Genomic DNA, 20,727 nt, shown 5'->3' on the forward strand with positions numbered 1-20,727 from the left:
TAACTCTTACTAACCCAGTGCTCACACAGGCATATGGATTTCTTGGCACGACTTCTTCAGGAACAGGCAGTTCTGACTCTAGTCTATGCAGGGGCTTTGGTCTTCCTTCCAGCCTGTAAGCCAGAGAGGAGGGTCCCAAAGTGCAATTTCAGTCCCTGACATTTAGCCTTTCTGCTCTCTGTCCTGGATACTGGCTTCTGTCATTCCTCATGGTTCAAGATGGCAGCTGATTCCAGCCATTACTTCTGAAAGGTCCAGGTCCAGGCTGAAAATAGGAGCAAGGAGGAAAGAGCAAAAAGACCAGGCCGAGCTACCCATCATCCTTTTAAAGAGCCTCCCTGAAAGTCCTACTCACAACTTCCCCTTATATCTTATTGGCTAGAATTTAGTGATATGTCGCACATCTATCTGCAGGGGAACACACTGCTGCTCTAAATAAAATTTAGATTCTGTAACTGATAAGAAATGAATGGATATTGGATAAGCAAATAGCCTGCTCTGCCATCAGACATCCACGATTGGAAATTTGTCAGCTAAGGGAGGCAGAAGGGCAGGGGAACAGTGAAGGTCAAGTAATTATTGAAAAAGGCGCAATGGAAGGTAGAGGGCGCAGTAGGGAGCTCAGAGAACCAGAAGAAAGTAGATTATCAAGGCACGAGACTCCAGTGGGTCAGAGCACAGGGATAGCAGGATAATGACAGAAGAGATCTAGAAGTAAAGTCACAGTATAAAAGTGATACTAACATTTAATATTTCAGAGTACTTCATTTCCGTGATTTTTTTTTTAAGTCCATAATATGTCTGAGTGAAAGTTTCTGGAATCGGGGGAGATGGGTAAGTCCAGGGTGTTCAGAAGGCCGTCCCCACAGATCATGTTGAATTCAAACATAAAAACTCAGTCCAACAGCATATTGGGTTGGAACAACAGAAAGAAATGGCAAATTAGAGAGTGTGTTTATGTCAAGACCCAAGAACACTTCCCAGGACCCAAGGCTAATGACCCCCTACATACTCTCTAGAGAACCTCCTCTTCACTTCCACTGGTGGGGAGAAATAGCGTCACCTTCCAGGAGAGATGCAAGGCAGGCTCGTGCCTAGAGCTGGCTGTGCAGCTACCAGATCCCTGTGTGGACATATTCTTTCTATCCTCTAGACCTCATTTAAACAGGGCATCTGTATATTCATGTTCACAATGACGAGACCGCCAGGGTGGTGCTGGGTGGTGGCGGGGATGTGTGTGAACTGGGGCCGAGTCCCTGGGAAACACTGCGGAGACACTTCAGGAAGGGGGTGGAGGGAGAGGGCACAGGCCCCACAGGGGTGTCAGCAGAGGACAGAGGTGACGAGGAAGGGACTGCAGTGCAAACACCGATTCCAGCCATGAGGTCCACAGATGGCAGAGGGAATGAGCCGCCCTCCGCAGGAAAGCCCAGAGGCTGGTTTGTCAGGGTGCCGGTGGTCAGAGGGAAGGAAGGGGTGGAGGTCCAGGGAGCAGGAGGGGCTGAATGGAGGGAGAAGGAAGCAAGGCAGGATTGGGGGAGGGGGCCCCACCAGAGAAGAGCGGGTGTCCTGACCAGTGGTTGAGGAAAGGAGCAGGACGGGGTGGGTGGCCTCAGGGTGCCAGCAGGTGCCAGCTCCGAGCCCAGGCCCTTCCCAGATGCGTGTCGGCAGAGCTGCTTCACTGCTGGCCTCTCCAAGGATGGTCCCAGCAGAGCAGCACAGAGGACAGGATGAGGGTGTCTGCAGGCGCCACACTGACACGCTGCTGGTCTCCCCACAGGTCTGCGCGCTGGCGTTATAACCCCGGCCAGGTGAGAGCCTGTCCTCTAGGGCGTCAGGGCTGCTTTGGGGAGCGGGAGGTTTCCTCATGAGAACAGCTCTATTTGCCCATCTACTACCTTAAATGGCTCCTAACTGGTCAAGTTTTCATTCTTTTGTGCCTGGCCTCTAACACATTTCCCGCCCTCTTGGTCCCAAGCAGGGGATCCTTCCAAAACAGTGAGGAGAAATACGAGAACACTGGGCATAAAGTTAAGTCCCTTCCTCATCACTCCCCCCACAGTCTTGGCCCTTCCTTCTTCCCCACACACCCTCATGTGACCCCAGTCCTGACCTAGCAGATGACCTCACTACAGGAGTCCCTGTCCACTTTTCTACCTCGGCTGGCATGCCACTGACCTGGCACACTTTGATTTCTCCCTAGGACAACGTAGAGACCCCAAGCTGGACCCCAAGGTAAGTAGCAGACTAGGGCCTGAAAGCATGAAAGGGGAGTCTGGAGACAGCTGGGTGGGAAGTTGAGGGACTGTGGTTTGAACTGGACGCTTAGGTGTGGTGTCTGCTCTAGGGAAGGGACAGCCCTCCCCACCTCCATTGACTAATCTCCCTCTCAGTTCTTACTCTAGATGAATCTTCTATGCCTCCCTCACCCTCTCCAGTTCAACCTCACCAGCAACACCTTCCAACCGGAGCCCCCAGGAGGTGATCCTATACTCCACCTTAAAGGCCTAAGGAGTGGGACTGAATGACCTCCTTGGAGTAAGCTGCACAGAAGGATCACGGCTTCCCATAACTCCAGCCAGACAAACAGGGCTCAGAAGCCAGCATGCGCTGAAGACCACTAAGTACCTGAGAGAAACACCTTCTGCTACAATTCCCTCCCCTTTGTCTATCTCCTTAGTAGGATATAATCTGAGAGCTCAGCCTTATAGTCCTAGAACAGTGCTGAGATATTGCAGGTGTCAATTATTCGTTGAATGAATGAAGGAATGAATGAATGTCAGCTAAGGTGTTGCTTCTATGCTCTGCACCTTCACTCTTAGCAACCTGCACCCTTTGAGAAACAGGCAAGTGTTGCCTTGTAATTGCTGACTTCATTTGCATGATCATTGTCAATGTTTTACATTCACATCAGGGCAGTATGATTTTTCAGTAGTTTCCTAGCTTTATTTTGGGGACCCTTCCATTATTCTAATGAAGACCACAGCAGCAGCACACAGCTGGCCAAAGGACTTAGTCAGAGTTTGGCTGAAACAGTGCTACTGGTGTCAGCAGGGGAAAGAGCACTGTGCTACGTCCAGCTTTTTCCAGGGCTTATGGGTGCACCGTGGCTCCTTTTCGCCCACCACAGGATCCAGCTGTCCGTTTCCCAGAGTCTCAGGCTGCGAGGCTTTCCTGACCAGCCTAAAGGGAGCTCCATGTCCAGGCACGACCACATCAGCAGTGCCTAGGATCTTCTTTCGGCTTCTCTCCTGGGCCACGGGGTCTTCGCTCAGCGCTTGCCACGAGTCCTCGTCCCCATCACTTTCAAAGACATCGCCCACCACCACCACGGTGCCCAGAGCCGTGCCCGTCACCACTACGCTCACATCCCGCTGGCCCCCATGGCCTGGTGTGGCCCACACCTCCAGTCCCGGCCCCAGGCTCAGCGGCCGCTCCTCTCCTAAGCCATGAGGAAGGTAGCGACCTCCGGGAAGACAAAAATCGTGCGACACCAACAGGGCCGCCCCGGGGAACAGCCCCAGGTTCCCGATATGATCCGAGTGTCCGTGGGTCCCCACCACCAGAGTCACGTCCCCCGGGGCCACGCCCTGCCCGGCCAGGGCCCCCAGAAGTGCTTCCCGAGCCCAGGGGCCCCCGGTGTCCACGAGGATGGGGCCGCGGGCCGCCTCCTCCAGGGCGGTCTTTGCATCTCCACTCCAGGGAGGCGGTTCTGGAGAGCTGGGGGTCCGGCCCCAAGCTTGGGGCAAGACCAGGGTCACGGAGCCGTCGGCACGCACGGCGTCACCGACCCCCTCAGGCTCCGCGTAGCCCCGCAGCAGAACCACCACCGAGTAGGGGCCGCCCGGCACCAGCAGAGGGGTCTCCCCGCGCAGCGGCTCGGTCTTCACGAGGCTGCTCATGGCCGGAAAGGGACGGACCAGGGAAAGGAAGTGGGGCGGTGGGCGAGGTCCAGTCCCTCTGGGTTCCCATAAACGCTCGGTACCCGCCAAACGGCCCCTTACAAATCTGTTTGCAAAAAAAAAAAAAAAAAAAGTTTGTCAACCCCCCCCCACCCTTAAGGTGGTATCGCCCTCTACTCCCCTTCGAAGATGGTATCTCCCGAAGTTCCGTTCGCGCAACCCCGCCCGTCCCTCCACGTCTGCAGTCCCCGCCCCACTCGTCTCGCTCGGTGGGTCCCATCACCTTCCAAAGGCTATCCCTGTATTTCCTCTCTCACCACAGCTGTTGTCCACTAGGTTGCTGTGATCTAGGTTTATCGCTTCTCTTGGGTTTCGCCTCACTCCGAGGAAAGACCAGAGAGCGGAAGCGCTTGCAAGGAATTGTGGGCTCTGCGCGCTCCCGTAGGCCCAAAGTATGGTGGCCCAAGTGGAGTGCGTAGTGCATTTGGCGCGTTCTCCCGCATGCGCAGACAGAGGCCACAGAAAGCTAAGCCTAGTTGGTTTTGAATTGAATGATCCCTGTCTGCTTACTTGGGCTGCAAAATTATAAAGCTCCTTTAGCTTCTAATAGGGCGGTGGCCAAAGGCCCTTATTCTCTGCTCCCACATCGACCACTTATGATATGTGCACGACAGTTTGAAATTTGGGGCCCAGCTGGTACTGAAAAAGTTTACTAGATACATAGAAAATTTGGCACCTGTGAAATTAGTATGAAGTAGACCGAGTATGTACTCGACCTTACTTATCACCATGGCCCCATTCCCATCCAGAGTTCCCCCATTCCGTTCAGTTTGTTGGCACGTGACCTCTTGGATGCAGGTAGTGTATATATAATGTCCATTCCGGCGTCTTCCTTGTAAGGGTCTAAAAACAGACCTTCGAGGGGTAAAGTGACTTTCTCAAGGACCACATGGCCTATGCCATCACTGATGTCTGAGTAGGGTGGGGAGTATTAGATATTTAAAGGGAAAAGCTGTCATCACACACACCTGACAAGGGGGTAGATGGCAGGCAAAAGACTCATCTGTTGGGGCAGACCACCTGCTGCTCCCACCTTTCTCCCCACAGCCATGCCAAGCTGTACCACCAGTCTTGCCTGAGACCAGATGGGCGAGAACAACTACAAGCTCTGGGGTGGGGTCACTCACACACACACACTCTTAAAGCTTTGGGACAGGGAGAGCTCAGACTTGAAGGTTCTTCTCCACGACCTTTGTCCTTCCTGGGGGCTCAAAGGCAAGAGTCAAAGATCCTCTGGATCATGCTTGGGGTGGCCTGGTGTGTTGGTCATCTTTTCCTCCTCTTCTTCCTCCTCCTCCCCATCTTGCTCTTCCTCTTCTGTCTTCTGTCGCCCATTGGTAATCTCCTTTCCAGTCCAAGTTTCCTGTAGACATGCTAGATGGGATAGTAGAAAACAATTAAATATTGACCCTAAGGTTAAGGAGTTTTTAACCTGGCAGGAAAGGGGCCAACCCACACACTTACCAGCTTCAGCAGTTGAGAGCACATGACCTTCACAGAGAAAATGCTGTAGGGACTTTTCCTGATGGTGGAAGTACCAGTCCCCTACGACATCTTCAAACTCCTCCAGCATTGTCTCACACTGGTCAAACGGAAGGGTCAGAAGTGTGTCTGCTCTGTTGAACTTTGGTAACCCTCCAATCTACTCTTCACTTCCTGTCTCCTCTACCCCACCTTACTGACCTTGGAGAGGCAGATAGCCCAAGAGGTTAAACTTGATTAACTAGACATGTGAACCTCATTCATTCAGCAAACATTTAACTGGCACCTACCCTACTGAATAGGTTACTTAACTCTTTGATTCTCAGTTCCTTGTCTGTAAAATGGAAGTGGCTAATAGTACCTATTAAATCAGATTGAGAGAGAAATATGAAGCAGCAGTTGGAAAGTATATGGCCCTGAATCTGGCACACAGTAGGTGCTCATTAAGTGGCAGTGGATATTATTTGCCACCATTATCTCTTGATATGCTCCTGGGGCCACTTCAATCAATGCAGAGTTCTCACTCTGTCCTCTTGTCCCTGCTCAGAGGTAGACCTCCCTAGCTTCCCTCTGAGGTTCCCTTCTCACCTCTCTGGGCATTGCAATATTTCATCCTACCTGCTTCTTGAGGAAAGTCACTTCCACACTTGGCTCGTCCCACAGCTCCAGAGGAATCCCCAAATCCACCTTCACCCCTTTCTGCACCAGGCCTCTCAACGTTGTCATGGTCTGACTCTGGCCCTGAGAAATGGAAATTTGGAATCAGTCCAAGCCACTGACTGCCTTTTCTTTCCCCTTTCCACCATGGCAACTTTGCCAAGTCCTAGAGACTCAGTGGTGAATACCATGAGGGTAAGATGAGAGAATCTAATGCTGGGGAGGACACTCCACAGCTGGGGAAACTGGCCCCGGGGGATACAGGTTGTTATTTCTGAGAAGTAGGGTGCTGCATTGGGAAGACTCTGACCTTGGCATATCGTAGTGAGCCCTTGCGCTCAGCATGAACACTGTAATCCAGGATCCGCTCACACAAATTCTCTAAGGCCTCTTCCAGCCTTGTCTCTCTGTGGGGAGAGAGGAAACAAAGACTCTCTGGATGCTGCAGGAGATGCCAGGGCTCCTTTAGGGGTCAGAACATGGAGGAGCACCAAGAAAGACTCACGAAACACTATATGGGACATGTCTCTTCCTCTTGCCTGTGTCCAGCACCTGCCCCAGCTCCAGCACCTCTCGAGAACGGCCAGTTCGACTCAGTTCTTCTTGAAGCTCCAGGCTCAGCAGCTTACACACTAAATGTCCAAGGGGACGTGAAAGACAGACAAAAATACCAGTAGCTCATTCTGCAGATGAGCAAGGACAGCAGTGCATGATGTTTACAAGTATAGACTGGAGCCAGACTGACTGGATTGGTATCCTGACTCAACCACTTCATACCTGTGTGATTAGCCTGCTGCACCTTGGTCTCTTTACCTCTAAAGGTAAATAATAATAGTACCTCCTTTACAAGGGTGTGATGGGGATAAAAGAAGTGACTCTCTAGTAAAGCCCCAGAATAATGCCTGACACATAGAGAGCACTGTGTGTTTGTTGTTCATTTATTGAGCACATTCTGTATACACAAGAGCAATACAGAGGCATTAAGAACCGCAATCCCTATTCACAGGACATGAAAATGTAGTTGGGGATGGATAAAAAGATGACAGTATGGTGTGATGGAACCCAATAGGGGTTAAGAAATGCAAAATTCATTCAATGATCATTTATTGACTTCCTACTAGCCTGCGATTTCCACCACTCTTTCCATCACCTAGCTCACTAGATGGTATGCAGTGGGTCCCAAGAAAGGGAATGGCCTATATAGACAGGTCAAGCTAAGTAAACACCGGGCAAGTAATAAATGTGCCAGGCACTGTGCTAGGACCTGAGATACATAGGGACTTTCCTTCCCTCCAAGGGCTTACAATATAGTGGGAGATGACAGAAAAGGAAGACTTCCAAAGGAGGTGATGTTTAAACTGGATCTTGAAGAACCTAATGCAGAAGAGAGATGGTCATTCCAGGCAAAGGGAGAAACAACAAGCAAAGTCACAGAGGTGCAAGAGGATCAGGCAGGCTCAATAACCAGTGAGAATTCAGTGTAGCTGAAGTATGGACACTTTGGAATGGGAGTTGGGGTATGGAAATGTAAGAAAGGCTGAGGCTACAAGAGTAGACACAACATAGAGACATACACGCTTTGCCCAAGAAAAGTTGGCTCTATTCTGATCACAGCAAGAGGCCTGAAGAGGTGTTGAAGCAAGGACTACTGTATTTAAAAAAAAAAAAAAAAAACTGACAGAGGTGGGGGTAGAAGAAAGGGGACACAAGTGAAAGGAGAGGTGAAATTAGGACCAAGTCATGAGGAACATTGATGCTGAAATGCAATATGGAGTTAAGTGAAGGGGAACAGAAGAAACTGAGTCCGGAAGGCAACAAACTATGGAACCAGAGGACTCAAAGCCCAACTCTGAGCCCTTCCCAGTTGGGCCCCTCACATAATACAGCTAAAGATGCTGTTCGCTGTAAATTCAATTCCATCCAGTTCACACCCTCTGCGAAGCCTCACTCTGATGGGGAACCTCTGCCAGTTGTGTGGCTTCTTTCGTTTATGAGCTTCAAGGGTTGATTTCTCACCCCCAAAACCCCTCAGGACGACGTGGGACCTGTAATTTGGGAGCGTCTCCGCTGGGGTGGAGCACAGAATGTCCACAGGTAGGAGCCTCACACCCCGCCCCTGCAGACTCTCCAGATTAGGTCTGGTGGCTTGGGGGAAGGGAACACACACACACACACACACACACACACACACCCACCCATGCTCAGTAGAGCTGGTCGATGCTCAGTAGAGCTGGTCGTCCAGGGCAAACAGTCTCTAAACTACAGTTACCACAAACCATTTGGGCCCAGGTCAGCAAGAAAGAGCGGGCTCCCTCTGAAAGTCTCCTGGGAATTGTAGTGCTATAGTTTGGGGGTGGGGGGTGAGTAGCACTATGAGTTCCCTCCCTTGACCCCGTTCAAACTGTCGAATTCTGCCAAGCTTCACCAGAACCTCCCTCAGATCTTCAAAGAAATCCAGCGACCACACATCTTGTGGGTCCAGCCTAGAGGAGGGAGGTGGGGCAGAGGGATGCAAATAGGAGGCTGATCCCTACTGATACCTTCGCATTTGCTGGGCAAACGTTCCGTGTCATCCTCCTCCTTCGGCGTCCCAGCCCAAGCACCGTACACCGCCAAAATTATAACAAACGTTCCCAACCGCACAGGTCCCATCACAAAATGCTGTCCACCACCCTTCGCCTTCACACTAACTCAGGGAACACAGCGGCCCCTTTAAATTCCGAGGCGCTCGGCGGCAACTTCAGTCCAAACTGGTGCCGGAGGCGCACGCGCAGTGCCTACCCCGAAGTGGGTGGGGCCTCGTAGCGCTTCGGGCTTCCCCGCCTAGGTTGTGTGGCACCTCCCGAAGGTCCTGGCCGCGTGGTAAAGGAGTGAATCGAAGTGATAAGAACAGCAGGCCGTGATCCTTAAACATAGACACAAAAACAGTGATTTTTTTTATCGTTCCAGGCTTTGAGTCTAGGAGACTTAGGCCAATTCGGGGAAGGGGCAGGGCTGGCTCTCCGTCTCTGCCAGGACCTATTCCCTGGAGGGGGCGGGGCCAACATGGCGCCGAGCGCCGGGTGAGCGGCGCTTTGGCGGCGGTGAGAGACTTTTTCTGCGCGGGGTCTCGGCTTGTGGGGGCGGGCTTGAGTGGTAGCCCAGACTAGACCCTTTGAATGGCCCGTGTGGGGACCAAGAAGAAGACGGTTGGTTGTGTGTTCTTGCGCGCGGGGACTCCGTGTGTGTATGTTTGCATTAGAGAGATGTTCGGGGAATGATGTGGGCTTTCTGCGCCTTCTTTCGCGCGGCACCCGTTTCCTGGGGACTTCGACCCGCTTCCTTGCTTGGGAAACGACTACGCAGATGTAGCTCAAGTTACCCTTCTCTGAAGACTTCCTGACGGCCCCACTGACCTGAGAGGCTCCTGAGGCAGTAGCATGTTTTATGAGCCATTACTGGCAAGGGTACCTCAGGGTATTGAAGGATTAATAGGAGTTCGCCAGGGAAGTGGGACATGTATACCTAACCCCTTGCACTGAGTATATGTTGAATAAATGTGTTCCCTGAAGATAAAAGACTTTTATAAGACTGGTGGGTGGAGACTTGGAGATGGTTTGAGAAGAATCAAATTCTTTTGGGGCCTTCATCTTCCCACACCTCCAGCTCGCCCTTATTTGGCCCTCCATACATCCCACAGTTGGACCTAAATAGTTGACGTTCATCTTCCCAATGTTAACGTCAAACGAGTCAGCCTTTTTCTGCCTGCAGAGTAGATCCCAAGCGTAGATCTGTATCTGTTTTCCTCTTGGTAATAATGATACTGGCTATGTATTGAGTACCAACATCTCCAACCCCTAGGATTCATTCATTTATTCCAACAACTGTTTACTGAATGTAATGTGTCAGGCATCAGTCTGAGGTCCTGGAATATGTATGTGAACATAACAAAGATCTCAGTCCACACGACGTATAAGAAGGAGTAAAAGAAACCAAAAGAGAGTGATGGGTCAGGTAGGAGGAAAACTTAGGAGGTGGTGTGAAAGTAAAGAAACTTTTCAGAAGGAAGTAATCAGCCATGCCATATTCCACTGAGAGGTCAAGTAAGTTGAGGACCAAGCATGGACCTTGGATTTGGCTATGTGGAGTCATCAGTGATCTTGATGGGCCACTTCAGGGACTGACCGGGGTCAAAGCTGAATGGAATAAGTTCAGGCCAGAAAGGGAGGAATTCAAAAGTTAACAGAACTCTTTGAGGGAGTTTTGTGGCAAAGAGGAACAAGGGAAAGTAGGGCACAGCTTGTAGAGAAAGTTTTAAACATTCCTTAAATTGTGAAGTACACAACATAAAACTTAACATCTTAAGTAACTTTTTAAGTGTACAATTCAAATGTTTAAGTGCATTCACTTTGTTGTGCAGCCATCGTCAGTCACCATCTACCTCCAGAATTTGGTATATGTTGCAGAACTGAAAATCTGTACTTTTTTTTTTTTTTTAAGATTTATTTATTTATGCATACAAGAGCTGAGGTATAGGCCAGAGGTGCGAGGGGTGAGAAGATTCACCAGAGACAGAGTGGGAAACAGAACAGGCAGATTGACCAAAGTACACTGCTGAGGGGAGCAGCTGGTGAGTCAGGAGAGGTTTGCTGCACCATGTGGGTTGCTCCCTGGCCGGCCTGGGATCGAACTCATGCTTCAGTGGCTGCGGACAGCTTCATAGGTTGCGTCTTAACCCCTTGCACCACCAGGGAGGCCACATGAAAATCTGTACCTGTTAAACAATGACTCCCCTTTCCTCCCGCCCCCAGCAGCCACCATTTTACATTCTGATCCTATGAATTTGACCACTCTCGAGTGGAATCAATACAGTATGAGGCATTTTGTGCCTGACTTTGTTCACTTGGCACAATGTGTCTAGTATCATCCATGTTGTATGTGGCATATGTCAGATCCCCTTGTTAGAGCTATGTATTTCCTTATGTGTATATATCGCTATTTGGATTTTTGAAAATGGGGAAAATAACTGCATTTTATAGCCTTATGGAAATGACCTGTCAGGTTGAGAAAGTGATGTTGAGAGAGATGGGAGAATGCTGGAGTAATTAGTGCTTGAGTTGGTGAGGTCCCAAACACTCTCCTGTATTGGGGGGGATGGTTGAGTGTGTGGGTGTTAGTACTGCTTGGCAGGTGGGTATGTTGGTGGGAGTCTGGAGCTGTCTTCCGATGGCCGAAAGTGAGGAAGGAGAAAAGGTGTCAGGACAGAGAGAGGCAGGACACTGAGATATAGCATGATTATCCGGCTGCACTAAGGGCCCATTTGAAGTTTGTGACCCAGTTGAAGTTTGTGACCACAGACTGAATTTAAAGTGAGAATTGTTTTTCTCACTACTTTCAATTGTGTGGCTAAACAGATGGTTAGGGGAGTTGTATTTAATCAACATTGTCTTTCTGTCAGGCATGAATGATTCAAGAAGGGACAAGAGAGAGAGGTATGTGCATAACAATAAAAAAATATTGACTACACTTTACAGAGGGAAAAAACCCAAGTCAGGGAAGAATTAAGGAACTTGCCCAAGTCACACAGCCAGGGCTGGGATTGAAATTGCGGACTCTACCTCATGGGTGCAGTGCCTGGCATAGGATCAGGGCTCAACCAATGTGTGCAATTGGATCAGACTGCAACATTCTGTTACCCTGGTGCTGACTCACTTGGGGATGGACAGAAGATACTCCCAAGCTCCTTCCCCCTCTTCACATCTCTGCTGCCCTCCCTTTGTTGCAGCCTCCTCTCCTGAGGGATGGGCCCTCTTCTTTGGGGTTCATGTTTCTTTTTCTCTCTTCTGCCCACCCCATCCCCCTGCCAGGGACTCCATCTCTCCACCCTGGGGCATCATCCTTCAGGGAAGGGGAGGAGGGGCAGCAGAATGGCTGAGGAGAAGAAGCTGAAACTCAGTAATACTGTGCTGCCCTCCGAGTCGATGAAGGTGGTGGCCGAGTCAATGGGCATCGCCCAGATTCAGGAGGATACCTGCCAGCTGCTGACAGATGAGGTCAGCTACCGCATCAAGGAGATTGCACAGGTAACCTGGCCCCTCTGCCCAGCCCTGTGCTGTACCGAGGGTGCTGGCCCAGCTGCCTTCTTCCTCAGGGTCTCAGGCTGATGTCTGTCCTCCCCCCTGCCAGGATGCCTTGAAGTTCATGCACATGGGGAAGCGGCAGAAGCTCACCACCAGTGACATTGACTACGCGCTAAAGCTAAAGAATGTCGAGGTGATGGGGACACACAGGACTGAGACGGGGGTCCTCCCAGATGCTGCATTTGCCTTCAGCCATATCTCCGGGGGCCTCCCTTCTCATCCCGGTGTCTCTCTCTCCTGATATAGCCGCTCTATGGCTTCCACGCTCAGGAGTTCATACCTTTCCGTTTCGCCTCTGGTGGGGGCCGGGAACTTTACTTCTACGAGGAGAAGGAGGTTGATCTGAGCGACATCATCAATACCCCTCTGCCCAGGGTGCCCCTGGACGTCTGCCTCAAAGGTTGGGGGAGGGGAGAGCAGGGTGGCAGGGAGGAGGGAGAGGAGGAGCATTGCATATGGGTCTGAGGAAACTCACGAGTGAAGAACGCCTCAGTGTGAGACCCCTGGTGAGTTGCAGGAAAAGGGCATAGAAATGAAAACACATTCCTTAGTATGGAGTGACTCCGTAGTGTCCATGTGCAGCACCTCAACTTGGCACTTTCCTTCCTCACAGCTCACTGGTTGAGCATTGAAGGCTGCCAGCCAGCTATACCTGAGAACCCACCCCCAGGTAACCTGCTCCAAGCCCAGAACACACCTCACTCTGCCTTACTTCCTTACATCTCCTGCCACTCCCCTGACCCCTGCATGACTCCTTTCCCATCAGCTCCCAAAGAGCAGCAAAAGGCTGAAGCCACAGAGCCCCTGAAGTCAGCAAAGCCAGGCCAGGAAGAAGATGGACCCTTGAAAGGCAAAGGTCAAGGGGCTGCTCCAGCTGATGGCAAAGGTCAGTACTGCTAGGCCAGGGCTCTCCTGGCTCTTGGCTCAAAGCCCAATGGCCATTTGTGAAGTGAGACAACCAGGACAAGGGGCAGGGCATCAGGCAGAGAGCCGCAGAAAGAATCAAGAAATCTGAAAGAAGTTTCTTGTCCTTGGGTGGGGTAGCGGAGGGTCAGGGTATGGCGCCAAGGCCTCTAGTAGGGCTTTTGCAAACCCATCTTCCCAATTCACACAGGGAAAGAAAAGAAGGCACCACCCCTGCTAGAGGGGGCGCCTTTGCGACTGAAGCCTCGAAGTATCCATGAATTGTCGGTGGAGCAGCAACTGTACTACAAGGAGATCACTGAAGCCTGTGTGGGGTCATGTGAGGCCAAGAGAGCGGTGAGGCCCCACCTCCCTGCCTTTACCCAGAGATTCCTTCTTTTGGAGACCTCATGAACCTCTTCTACCCTGTCTACTATGTCACTGGCTCCTCTCCCACAGGAAGCTCTGCAGAGCATTGCAACGGACCCTGGGCTCTATCAGATGCTGCCCCGATTCAGCACCTTCATCTCTGAGGGGGTGAGAGGATTCAGGAAGGCCAGAATTTGGGGGGTGGTGAGGTGGTGGCACGAGAGGGATCACCTGAGGGCTCTCACGGCCTGTTAATTCTCCCGCCCAATAGGTCCGCGTGAATGTGGTGCAAAACAACTTGGCCCTGCTCATCTACCTGATGCGCATGGTGAAGGCGCTGATGGATAATCCTACGCTCTATCTAGAAAAATATGTGAGTGGTCCACCCTCATCCCAGGTCCAGAGGCTGTACTGCCACCAGGAAGCCATTTGTGAGAATTAACCTGACCCACTGCTTCTCCCTTAGGTGCATGAATTGATTCCAGCCGTTATGACCTGCATTGTGAGCAGACAGCTATGCCTGCGGCCAGATGTGGACAATCACTGGGCACTCCGTGACTTTGCCGCCCGCCTGGTGGCCCAGATCTGCAAGCATTTCAGTACAACCACTAACAACATCCAGTCCCGGATCACCAAGACCTTCACCAAGGTGAGCAGTGAGGAGAAATGTTCTACACACCTACTCCTGTGGTCACCAGAACAACGTCCTTACACCTCTTGAGGGCTTCACCCATACCAGATGTGGGTCAGTTGTGGCTGCAGGAAATGATACTGAGAACAAGGGGAAAAGGACAGAGGGACTGGGGCTAGAACTTGAGCTGCATCTGTAATGTCTTCATGATTTACAAAGAATGTGTATCAGGGATCTGGGTTTCCACTGATTGGCCTTTCACACCCCCTCACTAGGCTTTCTTTCCTTCTCCTCACAGAGCTGGGTGGATGAAAAGACTCCATGGACAACACGTTATGGCTCCATCGCAGGCCTGGCAGAGCTGGGACATGACGTTAGACCCCTGGGAAGCACTGGGGGAGGGGGAGCATTCTGAAATCAGAGGGCAACACTCCCCCATCCAGGAGACTGTGTAGTGACCCCAGGCCCCGGCTTCTCCCCTTCTTTTTCCACAGGTAATTAAGACTCTGATCCTGCCACGGTTGCAGCAGGAGGGGGAGCGGATCCGCAGTGTGCTGGATGGCCCAGTGCTAAGCAACATCGACCGCATAGGAGCTGACCATGTGCAGAGCCTTCTCCTGGTGACCAAAGCTCCCTCCCCTGCCTTCTTCCCCCTCACTCCCGAACCCTCCCCCACACACACAGGGACAAGGTTTAGCAAGCACGTGGTATCTTTAATTCATGTGCCACTCTTGCCTCATACATTCAGAGCATACCTCACAGCAACTGTTTCACAGAAAGACTAAGACACAGACGGGTAATTAAGAAGTAAGAGGACTTAACTCTCTACCATGACTTCTAGACTCACTGTCCTCAGTGTTGCAGCACTGTGTGACACACCTGAGGGCCCCGCTGCCCCCCCTTTGATATTTCTAGTGTATTCAAAAGGCTCTCCATGTACACTTGGTACCTGGGTTTTCACATGAAGAAAAACCACCACATTCCTCATAACCCCACTATTGGACAGTTTGGCCCCTAATGGGTCCCACTGAAACAACAGGCTACCCCAAGCATACTGAATGGGCAGCCTCTTTTCTCACCCCTTCCCCATCACACTTCTGAGTCCCAGCTCGTCCTCTAACTGGCTCTTCTTTGCATTCTCTGCAGAAGCACTGTGCCCCTGTTTTTGTAAAGCTTCGCCCACCACCTGACAATCAGGATGCCTATCGGGCAGAATTTGGGTCTCTTGGTCCCCTCCTCTGTTCCCATGTGGTCAAGGCCCGAGCCCAGGCTGCTCTGCAGGCTCAGCAGGTCAACAGGACCACACTGACCATCACTCAGGTCAGCAACATTGTGGGAGGGAGAGGAGATGAAATGAGTAACTGTGAGGGGTGGGGCAGGGCCTTTGAGGTCAGCAGTCTGGGGGATCTAGGCTCCTTTAGTAAAGATGCTGCTGCCCCTAAGACCTGCTGAGGAGGGGCAGGAGGAGTCCCTCTTTTTCTTAGATGTTGACAATTTCTTCTTGCCTCGCCTTTCTGCAGCCACGGCCCACACTGACCCTCTCACAGGCCCCTCAGCCTGGCCCTCGGACCCCTGGCTTGCTGAAGGTCCCTGGCTCCATCACACTGCCCGTCCAGACACTGGTGTCTACACGAGCTTCTGCCCCACCTCAGCCTTCCCCTCCTCCAACCAAGTTCATTGTAATGTCCTCCTCCAGTGCCTCATCCACCCAACAGGTAAGTCAAGCTGTACGGCAAGGGGCAGAAAGATTCCCTCAGAGCAGGTGTGTTGATGCACATGCATGAATGCAGAGGAAAGCCTAGTCCCCACCTGGAACTGGAAGGGGCACTTCCCAGGGGCCCATGAAGCTCTGGCTGCTCATCCTCACAAGGCTCTGAGGCTCCTGACAAAGGCAGGGCTCAGTATTCAGTTGGAGCCTGGGAGGACGCAGGGCAGCTGGCAATGCTTTTCCTTTCTTCACCAGGTCCTGTCCCTCAGCACCTCGGCCCCTGGCTCAGGCTCTACCACCACGTCCCCTGTCACCACCACAGTCCCCAGCGTGCAGCCCATCGTCAAGCTGGTCTCCACCGCCACAACCGCACCCCCTAGCACTGCTCCCTCTGGGCCGGGTAGTGTCCAGAAGTACATTGTGGTCTCTCTCCCCACAGCTGGGGAGGGCAAAGGAGGCCCCACCTCTCATCCTTCTCCAGCTCCTCCCCAGTCCTCAGCACCTTCCCCTCTTGGGGGCAGTACCCTCTGTGGGGGAAAACTAGAAACTGGGGATAGCTCTCCTCCAGCTCCAGGGACTCCAAAAGCTAATGGTTCCCAGCCCGCTGGACCTGGCTCCCCTCAGCCTGCACCTTGATGCTGCCACACGTCGACTTTCTCTGCTGGTGTGTCTTATACACACGTGCGTGTGTGTGCTGCGTGGATGGAAATAGTGATCTGCTTCCTCATATCACTTTCTTTTTAGATATTGTACAGCAAGTTCTCAGAATAAAAGTTTGATTTGTAAGTTCTGATCTACCTCAGTCCTTCCTGTGTCAGGTATCACAGGAGAGTTGAATTGTGGAGCCTTCCTGGGCCCTAGGACTCAGGACTCTGGCTGGGGCCAAAACGTTGGAAATGACAACATCATTTGATGCCCTGTGTCCTCGTTTTGAAAGCCTCAGATCCGAATGACATAAGCATCACTGTGGCTTAGGTGTCGCACCCACTTGTGAGGGTTGGTGTTGCCACAGGGTCTGAATGAAAGCCTGAGGAAGCGCACCTGGAGGCCGGAGCATGTATGCCGCGGAAGCTCAAAGGAGAGGCTTGCAGGGCCCAGCCCCAGAGGAGGAGTGGAAGTGGAAGGCCCTTGGCTAGGCGGCCCAGGAGGGCCCGGGACATCCATCTGTGAGGAACAGAAGCAAGAAGAGAGGTGCTGAAGGCACTGAGATCGAAGTGGGCAGGGAAGCCAAGGCACCAGGAAGCTGACGGTGCTGGGGGTCAGCAAGTGCATTAGGAAGAATGGGTCAGGGGCTGGAAGTGGGGGTAGGAGGAGAGGATGTGGAGGCCCAACAGCTGATACCTGGAAAAGGCCAGAGAGCTGAGAGCCTCCTTGCACCCGTGGCAGGTCCCAGCGAAGGGCTCCCTCCCCCAGCTCTGCCTTCTGCTCTGGACTGCTCAGCTCCTGAGACAGGCTGGGATTTGGAGAGGAAAGGTGCTGAGCTTAGACTGTGCCTTCCTCAAGGACAGGCTGGTTCCACCCACAGTTTCCTCTCCTTCCCAGTGCCACCCTATTGCCCAGGGAGCTGTGAAACCACTGGAATCCCACATTGCACACACTAACCTGACCACCCCTCTTGGCAGGGGAAGATGCAGCCTGACATTGAGAGCCTGGCTGTAAAGAAAGGAACAGTCATCCCCAGGGAGGCAGTGAATTGTCTCCACTCTTCATATCATAACTGGAATCAGGCACAAGTGGCCACCCCCTCCCTTCCCGAAGTCTACAGCTTCTAATTGGATTCTAAGGCTGGTGGGTAGTGCAGGCAGCAGGTATCTTGCTCTATGTCTGTCCCACATGGCTGAGCTCAGCTACCCCCACTCTTACCTTTTTGGGGGCAGGTCACATCGTAACTTCAGATAAATCTGGAGCCTAGATAAGAAGGTCAAATACCGTGACTCAGGCCATATCCTACAGGTGTTTCACCATTCCCCACCCGGGCCTCCACACACTGCTATGTAGGCTGTGCCCCAAGAAAGCAAGAGCGGGTCTGATATCTGGTCAACTCCACTAGCCAACCCTTGAGTTCATGGGGTTAGTTCACTGTGGGTGAGGATGCCTTTCCTAATTTGTACCTTATTGCCACTATTACCACTATTTCCTCCATAGTCCAGGAACCACCTTGGCTTAGTTTCCAGAAAAATTCTAGAACAGAAGGTATGTCCTCACCTGCCTGAGCCTCGGTCCCACTGCACAGAGGGAAAGAGCCGGAAAGGGAGTGGGGAAGGGAGGTCATCTGAGAGTTGGTACCGCATCACAGTGAGCTGAGACCAGAGGGGAATGGAGGTCAGTGTGGTCTCCCATCTGGAATAAAGCCCCCCATGGAAGATGGGACATGCTAGGCCCCTGATTCTGACCTCGCCCTGAGGTGGCTGCAAGCGGAGAATTCGATGAGATTCAAACTCCTCCAAATGTACGGAGCTGTGAAATGAGACCTCGTCCACCCGAATTCCCGGTCCATAACCTGGGAAGAAAAAATTCTAATCATTTTGGGAGAGAAGTGGGGAGGGGAGAGGAGCAGAAGCATCTAACTTCTCTCCATGAAACCTTAGGGAGTAACCAAGTAAAGAAAGACCCACTCCTCACCTCTCAATTCTGACTTCCCCACACAAAATTCTTCTGTCAAACCAATGCGTATCTCTGTCAGAAAAAAAAGTATGAGAAAAGACCTCCAAACACCCCCTGGGGCCTGTCCCAACCCCCATGCTGGCTCTAGCCTGCAGACTTCTCACCAGAGCCGCTGGGAAGAAAGCTCTTGAGTCGGAGCTCTCCCTGCACATCCACCTTCAGCAGTGAGCCCTGTGAGTGCAGAGAGGTTAACATCCAAAGGTTAACTCCCCAACCACGTTCCCCAAGTACCAGCTATCCTCAGTCTCAGGGCTGGGGTCCAGACTTACATTAGATGCTATCAGTACAGACAGCCTCTCCACTACATCCAAAAATACTTCGTTCTTTTGGCTCTGAAAAAGAAGGGATTGGGGTGGTTGAAAGTAGAATGGCCTATGTTCCAAGGTGGCAGGCAGAAAGGACAGGGCAGCGGAGGTTAGGGCCTTGGTGTTGGGACATGGGTGGAAGAAGGGATGTTCATGTCTAGGGGAAGGAGAAAGATACCATAGCTCTTGGATTCTGGGGTTCCAGAAAAAAAATTAGAGGATCTCACCCTATCAGTCCTCCCTTACCTGATCAGAGCGGCTGGACAGGACAGGGCGGCCTGCTGCACTGCTGGGTGCCACTTTGCTCTGTTGTGTCTCGGCCCCAAACTGGAGAGCACCCAAAGCAACCCATCCTCAGGTTTGATGCCCTCAGCCAACCCTCCCCAGGAGCTCCCCTCCTTGTCCTTTTCTTTCCCTTCCACTGACCAAGCCAACGCTGCTGAGGTCAAAGAGGCTGAAGGGCTTGCTGACCACAGCTTCTGTCTGGATGAAGTTCCTCAGCATCTCGGTGGACGTGGTCTGTACGTAGCCATAGTCCTATGGGCAAAGGAAGGACTGTCTGCAGTTGACCAGTGGAGGAAAGGGGTGAAAGCACTGAACTTAACCTCTCAACTACGGGGTTTATCTTCAGTGAGGAGGAACAATGAGGAACACCCATGGGCCTCACCAGCACTTCATCGAGGAGTTCATAGACAAGAGCCACGTTGCGGGAGATGGTCCCCTCACCCAGGGAGCCGCAGTAGTCGCCCAGGAGGGTGGCCAGCCTGGGAACCAGGACCAAAATGTGTAAACCTTACTCCTCCTCCCAAACCCCCTCGCCAAATGCCCAGCCCAGCCCTTCTCACCGGGAGAGCAGCTCTAGGAGGCTGAAGGGAGAAATGTTTTCAGAAGTCGTGGCCACCAAATAGAGGCCGCTGTGCCTGATATGAATAAAATGACGGTCATCGTGGTGCTGGGGCAGGAGAGACAGCATTAGGAAGAGTTTAGTGATTAGGGGCCCATGAGACTTTTACTCATAACCTACTTACTAAAAGCGACTTTGGGTGACCAGTGACACCTCTTCAGGGCCCAGTTTCCCAAGGTGCAAGTGTAGCCAGAGAACCTACCCCAGAGTAGCCGAGGATTGAGACGTGGGGCTCAACAGCTGTGCCTGGTGCATGGGTAGCGCGGGGTAAACTTTCCTTAACGTTTGGAGGAAAGTACCCTCCAGAGGGATGCGGTCTGGGAAAGGAAGCGCTCCCCCCACTCCAAGCTACAGGCGGGCCCCCCTCCCCTGGCTAGTGGTTACCATGACAACTGGAGACTCGTCTCCGGGCAGTCCCATCAGCTTCCGGTAGAAGAGCTCGGCCACGTCCCGGCCGCCACTGTCTCCGCGGACTGACCGGGTGGAAGGACAGCTAAGGAATTAGCCACACAGCCCGGCTCTGGGACACTACTCCTATCCCGCCTCGCGGGTGAAGGATACAGTCCTTATAGATGAGCGGGTCCCCCTTGGAGGAGAGAATGAAAAACTGGGAAATCATGGCCGTTCAGGAGAGCAGACTGGGAGACACCGAAAGTTGGGCCTGCCCCGCCCTGCGGCCCCGGAACAAAAGGACGAGCGTGGGCTGGCCCTTTAAGAGCTATTCGCCTCCGCCCGCGCCAGCTCCGACCGCGGGAAACCGGCGCCCGCCCCGCCTCGCCCAGCTGCTTCCCCGTCACTCAGCCCAGGCTCGCCCGGCGATTGGTCGAGGCCGGGGCCCGCCGCGAGCGGGCGGGGCGCAGGGCCTCCTATCCGATTGGCCCGCACGCAGCGCCGCCGGTCACGTGGGGCGCGACGTTTCGCGCCAATTTCGGTTGGTCGGCCGCCGTCCGCCGCGCGGACGTTCTTACTTCCCTGGGACCCGCCGTCCTGAGCCCGCCAACTGCTGCAGCGCGGCCCTCGGTA

General features: G+C 52.6%; 4 protein-coding genes across 7 annotated transcripts; 1 reads left to right on the forward strand and 3 right to left on the reverse strand.

The window, feature by feature from the left end:
• Positions 1-3,047: 3,047 nt before the first annotated feature.
• On the reverse strand, positions 3,048-4,215 carry MBLAC1 (metallo-beta-lactamase domain containing 1; the record flags this gene model as incomplete). The annotated part of the gene is made up of 1 exon (XM_084250169.1): positions 3,048-4,215. Exon 1 carries the CDS (start codon positions 3,900-3,902, stop codon positions 3,048-3,050), a length of 855 nt encoding a protein of 284 aa, XP_084106295.1. The 5' UTR covers positions 3,903-4,215.
• A 969-nt stretch (positions 4,216-5,184) lies between these two features.
• On the reverse strand, positions 5,185-8,898 carry CNPY4 (canopy FGF signaling regulator 4; the record flags this gene model as incomplete). The annotated part of the gene is made up of 6 exons (XM_084249494.1): positions 8,642-8,898; positions 6,607-6,733; positions 6,412-6,508; positions 6,063-6,185; positions 5,427-5,544; positions 5,185-5,336 (listed from the first exon to the last, which is right to left on the reverse strand). Exons 1-6 carry the CDS (start codon positions 8,751-8,753, stop codon positions 5,185-5,187), a joined length of 729 nt encoding a protein of 242 aa, XP_084105620.1. The 5' UTR covers positions 8,754-8,898.
• Positions 8,899-9,115: 217 nt separating this feature from the next.
• Positions 9,116-16,467, forward strand: TAF6 (TATA-box binding protein associated factor 6; the record flags this gene model as incomplete). 3 transcript variants are annotated; one of them, XM_084249747.1, is made up of 15 exons in its annotated part: positions 9,116-9,184; positions 11,948-12,163; positions 12,267-12,353; positions 12,467-12,620; positions 12,834-12,890; positions 12,987-13,106; positions 13,335-13,480; positions 13,583-13,660; positions 13,764-13,865; positions 13,959-14,141; positions 14,422-14,496; positions 14,618-14,743; positions 15,270-15,443; positions 15,644-15,838; positions 16,087-16,467. In XM_084249747.1, the coding sequence occupies 14 exons, from the start codon at positions 12,008-12,010 to the stop codon at positions 16,465-16,467; spliced, it is 2,034 nt and encodes a 677-aa protein (XP_084105873.1). The 3 variants fall into 3 exon arrangements, with proteins under 3 accessions (XP_084105873.1, XP_084105874.1, XP_084105872.1); XM_084249748.1 differs by lacking the exon at positions 9,116-9,184 and having other exon boundaries at positions 11,945-12,163; XM_084249746.1 differs by lacking the exon at positions 9,116-9,184 and having other exon boundaries at positions 12,008-12,133.
• Positions 16,468-16,770: 303 nt separating this feature from the next.
• AP4M1 (adaptor related protein complex 4 subunit mu 1) lies at positions 16,771-20,725 on the reverse strand (the record flags this gene model as incomplete). 2 transcript variants are annotated; one of them, XM_084250505.1, is made up of 15 exons in its annotated part: positions 20,266-20,725; positions 20,089-20,177; positions 19,646-19,752; positions 19,468-19,564; positions 19,227-19,337; positions 19,047-19,127; positions 18,765-18,827; positions 18,600-18,666; positions 18,454-18,507; positions 18,225-18,331; positions 18,037-18,131; positions 17,695-17,739; positions 17,434-17,484; positions 17,173-17,284; positions 16,771-16,995 (listed from the first exon to the last, which is right to left on the reverse strand). In XM_084250505.1, exons 1-15 carry the CDS (start codon positions 20,321-20,323, stop codon positions 16,771-16,773), a joined length of 1,362 nt encoding a protein of 453 aa, XP_084106631.1. In that variant the 5' UTR covers positions 20,324-20,725. The 2 variants fall into 2 exon arrangements, with proteins under 2 accessions (XP_084106631.1, XP_084106630.1); XM_084250504.1 differs by having other exon boundaries at positions 20,065-20,177.
• Positions 20,726-20,727: the final 2 nt, after the last annotated feature.

The sequence above is a fragment of the Talpa europaea genome (assembly GCF_964194135.1).
Source record: "Talpa europaea genome assembly, chromosome: 12".
Lineage (NCBI taxonomy): Eukaryota > Metazoa > Chordata > Mammalia > Eulipotyphla > Talpidae > Talpa > Talpa europaea.